We start from the raw sequence: 6702 nt of genomic DNA, 5'->3' as shown, positions 1-6702 counted from the left end.
GTATTAGCACAAAATAAGAAGTCATTAGAAATATAAAGACCTTCTATACCAAAATAGAAATCACAATTTATTTATATATATTTTTTTTTTTAGAAATAACGTCAACAATTATAACAAAAGTGAACCTTTAATCAAAATATTACCAAATTCAATCAAAACTCAAAAAGGACAAATCACTATGTACTACAATACATTATCACCAATTTTTAATGTGAGATCTATTATTAAATCAGGAAAAAAAAAATTATGCATGCATGATCATTAAAAGAGTAAAAAAAACAGCAAATTTGCATAATTTAATTTCATCAAACCATCCAAAACAACAACTAAGACAGCATAGGCAAGGTGCATAAAGATGCATGAAACAGTCTGCAAAGTGGAGCAAAGAAAGAAACTACTAACAGTGCTTACATAATGCCCCCTCCCATTCAGCTCAAACAAATTCCATAATTTCCAGAATATGACTAAACCGTATGTAGTATATATCAATAATTCTTTTGTTCCAACACACTCCATTACTCAAAAATCTCCCTGGAGCCAAATGGGAGACAGATTGTAGGATAACTTAATTGAATTAGCATACTCTAGAGCCAGGTACCTGCTGACACTAGAGAAAGAAGAAAATGAAACCATGATTTTTCTACTAGTGTTCATTCTCATTCTAACCCAAACAAGTCATCAAGTATGAACACTAGCCAAAGAAAGGTATATAAGGTGTACATTAAATAGAATGGATATGGAACATCGCTCATCAAACCATACAGTTCTGTTCATTCACCTTATAAAAATCTAAAAAAAGAAAAGATCAAAGCCACTAATAATTAATAACTAATTAATTTATATAAGGGCTAATTAGTTCCAATAAGTACCTTATTAAAAAACAATCAATCAATCAATTAAAGCCTTAATCCCAAAAGTGGGGTCGGCTAACATGAAAATAAGAAATCCTATAAATTGAAATCACAACTACAATAAGTTCAAATAAGTTTTGACAAGTTTAGATAAAATTAGAAGCATTTATGTTCTTTTCACCTTACAAATATTAAATTAAATAGAAATAAGAAAAGTTTAAAGCCAATAAACTTAGGCCAATTGGTTCCAGTAAGCTGTTGCAACGTACCCTTGACTAAAAACACAACGTGATATGTAGAGATATTTGAAAAAACAGATGTAGAACAAGGAAGATTAACTATTGTCTAACTCTAAGTCTCTAAAATATTAACTCGTCATAAAGATTTGACAATGGTGCACACAAACAATTAAATATTGAAAGAAAAAATTCAAGCACGTACACCCAACTAGAAACCATCACAAAACCTTAAAAATCAGAAAAGTAACTGAAAGATAGAAACCTTAAAAATTAAAATTACTCAATGATTCAATCACATTCCTTTTAAAACTCATCATAATGTCTTACACAAGATTTCGTGAAAATTAAAAGTTAAGCAAAATACTAGCATGCAAAAAAGAATCCAAATTCAAGCATACATCACAATCATATAAAAATTAAAGACCTTATAATTAAACAAAATAAGAACATTAAAATTAAAAAATCAACAAATTTGCAAAGCTATAACAACCATAATTTTACCCCTCAAAAATGCAGAGCTATAACAAGGATTCCATCATTCTACTAATATCGAACTCATGGCATTACTTAACCCTTCAAATTTGCAGAACTAAAACAAGAATAATTTCAAAATTGCTGACAAATTAAAGTGAAATTACCACAATATTACAACACAAATTAAACTGCATAAGTATAACTTTACCCTAATTTCTTGTAGCTAGTGCAAATTCTGGGATTTTTCAATCTCAATCAAAATAGCTCTATGGAAATTCCCAAATACCAACTTCATGTTATTCAGAAAATTCAATTTTATACCTATTATTATACAACCAAAAAATTAACCATCAAAAGTGAAATCCAAAACCCTACAAAAACTTGAATTAATTGAAAAACGTTCTCGTGTAAAATTAACCAATTCTAGAAGTAATTAAGCAATAAAATTCTAGAAGTAATTGACGCAAAGCTAAATAAATCAGATACCTAACCTCAAATTTCTTATTTTTGGTTCAAATAGATTTGAATTTGTTGTTGTTGAAGACGCACACACATCGAAATGAATCGATTAAACGCACCTAGAAACCCTACCTTCATTGTTGTAGATTAAAGACAGATACGGCGGCGGCGACGATGGTTGTCCTCAGTTCGAATTGATGCTGGTTGTAGGAGGGTAGCGATGGTTGTCGTTGTAGATTCCCCACGTACTTCTGCGAAGAGAGAGTTAAAAAAAATTAAAGAAAGATCTAGAGAAGAATGAAAGAGAGAGTGGGGCGGAGGTGGATGCGGCGACGGTAGAGTAGAGAATGATATAGAGATCTATATGTGAGAAAGAGAAGGCAAGGCTGAAGGAGATAGATTAGATGAGAGAGGAGAGCTGGAGAGATGAGAAAGGAGAGAGAGTATACAAAGACGTGGCACATGCTAATGAGTTATACGGAGTAACTAATGCAACGTTCATTATAAAGCCGTTGCAATAGGCCGAAAATACGTTGCATATGAAGGCTACTGCAATGGTTATTTTAACACCCTTATGATAGGAAAATATTTTGCATTAGCTTTATCCGTTGCATTAGACCGTTGCGTAAGATTTAACCGTTGCATTTGACCGTTGCTTTTGCTCGTTTATGTTGTAGTGTAATTAATTTGCTTTTATGTTATTGCATGATCAAGAAGCACCTACATCTACCCATTTCCCTTGGTGTTTAGTTATATTTATTTTAACTCGTTTTATCTTTAGTTTAATCTCTTAGTCATTCCTATCCTTTGTCCCGAGATAGCTTAAAGTCTAGTGATGAATGCGGTGTATATGTGCTTCTCCCTGTGGTTCGACCCCTCTTCTTGCCATATACTTGTATTATGATAAGTCGAGTGTTATAAATTGTATTTGATTTAGGGGTAGTTGTCTAAGGACGCGATTATTCCTTTATCAAATTGGCGCCGTTGCCGGGGAGACGGCTTCCATTGCTATTTCATTGCTTGTTTGAGACTATCTCACCTTTTATTTGTTAGTGTTTGCTACTTTTGTTACTTGTCAGTGCTTACGTTCTTCTTAGCTTTGTTGTATGAACAGAGGACAAACCCGCTCAAGGTGTTTGATTCTCATCGATCAAGAGCTAGAGAGGTCTTTGTCCCTACTTCGAAGAGAAGCAAGAGCAAGGAGTAGAAATTCTCACACCCCGACGAGAGGAGTAAGAGAATTAGAAGATACTCCACCCTCTTCACCCTCAAGTGAAAAATTAGATAGCCCTTACTCATCATCGAGTCCGGAAATTAACCCTTTCTGAACCTATAAGTTCGAGAGTGAAGACGGTCCTAAAATGGGAGAGAATACACCTTTGAGTCGTCTTGGGGCTCCCAAAGCCTTTAGAGAACAAAGTGGGATCTTAACTCCTACTACTCAAGCCAACAATTTCGAAATCAAGCCCAATTTGATTTCTTTGATAGAGAGGAAACAATTCTCGGGTGGGAAATTTGGGAGTCCCCATGAACACTTAAAAGAGTTCGAGAAATATTGTGACACAGTAAAGGTCAATGGAGTGACTCAAGAGTATATTCGCCTCAAGATGTTTCCATTTTCTCTAATTGGGAGAGGACTAGAGCGGCTAGAGAAGGAGGTTCCCCCTAATTCCCTCACAACATGGGACCAAGTCACTACTGCTTTCTTGAGGAGATTCTGTAACCATAGGAAGACCGCCGAGGCTCGGTCTTCAATCCAAGGTTTTCGCCAAATGAGTGGTGAGTCTCTAAGTGCGGCATGGGAACGATACAAAGAACTTCAACGTCAATGCCCACACCATGGGATACCCAAGTATCAACTCATTCACACTTTCTATGGAGGTCTCACACCTCAAGGAAGAACAAGCCTAGACGCCGCGGCCGGCGGTCCACTCATGAACAAAGGAGAGGATGAAGTGGAGTGTATTATAGAGAAGGCCGCAAAGAACTATGATGATTGGTATGAAGGATAAAGGGATGCTACTTCTAGTAAGGGTGTTTATGCATTGGAGCAAGCCAACGCAATCAACAACCTCTCTACCCAAATCTCCAAAATGACCAAGCAAATGGATGAATTAATGAAAGAAAGGTCCAATCCTCATGGTAATACCTCCTTTTCAACCAAGGGAGGCAATGGTATGGATACTTCCTCCCCCTCTTATTACAATACAATGCCCTAAGGATGCATGTTTTATTCTAATTGTGAAACCTATGATCATGATACCTCTCATTGTGTATATCCTTGTGAAGTTCAACCCCTTCCCCATGAACATGATGATAATATGGAAAATGTCAATGTCATGAATTTCGCTCCTAGAATGGGGAATGTAGGGAACTTGAGGCCAAAATCCAATCAAATGGGGAATTGGAATCAAGGTGGAAACTGTGGTTGGAACCAAAGTGGTGGTGGTTATGATAACTAATACCATGGTGGGGGAGGCCCTTCCAATTTTAATGGAAGAGGCTACTCTAACCAAAGGGGGTATGGTAATCAAAACCAACAACCTAATTCTCGATACCATGACCATCAAAATCAAAATTTTAGTGATCAAGGTAACATGGGAAACAATCAACAAAGCAATGTTCCTAACCAAGGCATAGAAGGCAATAGGGGTCAATATGTTTCTAACTATGCCCAAACTAATAGGCCTCCGGGTTTCCATCAACCCCAACTTCCTCCACCTCAACAACCTCTTCAACTTGAAGCCCCTCCAAATGATCCCATGATGGCTAAGTTAGATGCTCTATTGAAAATGCGTGAGGAGGATCAAAAGAGGCATGAGGAGGAACAAAGGAGATATGAGGAGGATAAAAAGTGAACCAATGCTCATAAGAAAATGATTGAGACCCAAATTGCTCAACTTGCATCTATTCATCCCCTTCTTCTTCTTCTTCTTCTTCTTCTTCTTCTTCTTCTTCTTCTTCTTCTTCTTCTTCTTCTTCTTCTTCTTCTTCTTCTTCTTCTTCTCACATTCCAAGTCAAGGAGTCAACCCAAAACCTTTGTATGTCGTGACAACTAGGAGCGGGAAGGTAGTAGGGAGTGACCCTTTAGTTGAGGAAAAACCCCAAGAGGAGGTTGAGTTAGAGAATGAGGGTGAGAGAACCAATGAGCCATTAAGTGTTGAAAAGGAAAAGATGTTGAGGTGCCAAAGGAAAAAGAAGCCACCCCCTTTCCCCTAAATCGCCAACCTAGACAAGAGAAGCTACCCTTTCCACAACGATTCATGAGAGCTAAACTTGATGCCCAATTTGGGAAGTTTTTAGAAGTCATTAAGAATTTGCATGTTTCCGTTCCTTTTGTTGATGCTATGAAGCAAATGTCCCACTATTCCAAATTCTTGAAAGACCTTTTGAGTGGGAGAAGGGAGTGTGAAATAGTGAGCTTGACCGCCAATTGTAGCGCAATTCTTTCCAACAAACTTCCTACCAAATTGAAAGATCCGGGTGACTTCTCCATCCCTTGTTCTATTAACGGCATTGAGTTTGATAAAGTCTTGTGTGATTTAGGAGCAAGTGTGAGTCTCATGCCCTATTCCGTCTACCAAAAGCTTAGTGTAGGAACCTTCTCCCCCACTAACATAACTCTCCAACTAGCAGACCGTTCCATTAAAATCCCCACGGTCAAGGTTGAGGACATTCCCCTTAGGGTAGGAAAGTTCATATTCCCCGTGGATTTCTATGTGCTAGAGATGGATGAGGACGAGAGGATTCCTATAATTTTGGGTAGACCATTTCTAGCTACTTCTAGAGCTATCATCGATGTTAAGGAGGGTAAGATATCCTTGAAAATTGACAATGATTCCATTGAATTTGATTTGAATAGTGTCATGCAACAACCCTCCTCAAGTGGTGAATGCTTTAGAGTAGATGTTCTTGATACTGTGCTTAATGAATTTTCTTGCTCCCACTTGCATGCTACTAATGATCCTCTTGAAAGTGTGTTGTTGAATGAATCCATAGGTACTCAAAAAGAAGACATACATTTCTATGAGGATTTTCTTGAGGAAATCAAGAGGGAGTGCAAGGATGCGAGCATGGAAAAGGAGACTCCTTACATTCATGACCTCTTTCAAGTTGAAGAAAGAGAAGAGAGCCCCAATGGTAAGGGAGCACCAAAGGTAGAATTTAAACCTCTACTTTTGGGCTTGAGGAATACATTTCTTGGTTCCAATGAGTCTTTCCCCGTGATTGTCAATTCTAACCTAACGGAGCAGCAAACCTCCCTCTTGATCAATGTTTTGAGAAAACACAATAAGCTTTGGGTTATATCATTGATGATATCAAAGGAATAAGTCCATCTTTATGCATGCACAAAATTGTTCTAGAGGGAGATGCCAAACCCGTTAGATAAAGGTAAAGAAAGCTTAACCCTTCTATGCAAGAGGTTGTGCGGAAGGAAGTGGCTAAGCTTCTTGATGCGGGAACTATCTAACCAATTGCTCATAGTGATTAGGTATCTCCCGTACAAGTTGTGCCTAAGAAAGGGGGCATGACGGTAGTGAAAAATGATCATGATCAACTAGTGCCCACTAGGCTTGTTACCGGTTGGCGCATGTGTATTAACTATCGCCAACTTAACACAAGTACATGCAAAGATCATTTTCCACTACCGTTCATTGATCAAATGTTGGAAAGGCTT

At 37.6% G+C, this 6702-nt stretch overlaps 1 protein-coding gene across 1 annotated transcript; it reads left to right on the top strand.

Annotated features, from left to right (window-relative positions):
• The first annotated feature begins 5287 nt into the window (after positions 1-5287).
• On the top strand, positions 5288-6355 carry LOC110693534. Its single transcript, XM_021870660.1, has one exon. It carries the CDS (start codon positions 5288-5290, stop codon positions 6353-6355), a length of 1068 nt encoding a protein of 355 aa, XP_021726352.1.
• Positions 6356-6702: the final 347 nt, after the last annotated feature.

This window comes from Chenopodium quinoa, unplaced genomic scaffold (genome assembly GCF_001683475.1).
Source record: "Chenopodium quinoa cultivar QQ74 unplaced genomic scaffold, ASM168347v1, whole genome shotgun sequence".
Taxonomy (NCBI): Eukaryota; Viridiplantae; Streptophyta; class Magnoliopsida; order Caryophyllales; family Amaranthaceae; genus Chenopodium; species Chenopodium quinoa.
The sequence above is the reverse complement of the archived record's forward strand: the minus strand, read 5'-3'. Positions and strand labels throughout refer to the sequence as shown.

What these genes read in the sequence shown, in the direction of transcription:
- LOC110693534 (XM_021870660.1), top strand. Translation starts at nt 5,288, where the DNA reads ATGAGAGCTAAACTTGATGCCCAATTTGGGAAGTTTTTAGAAGTCATT.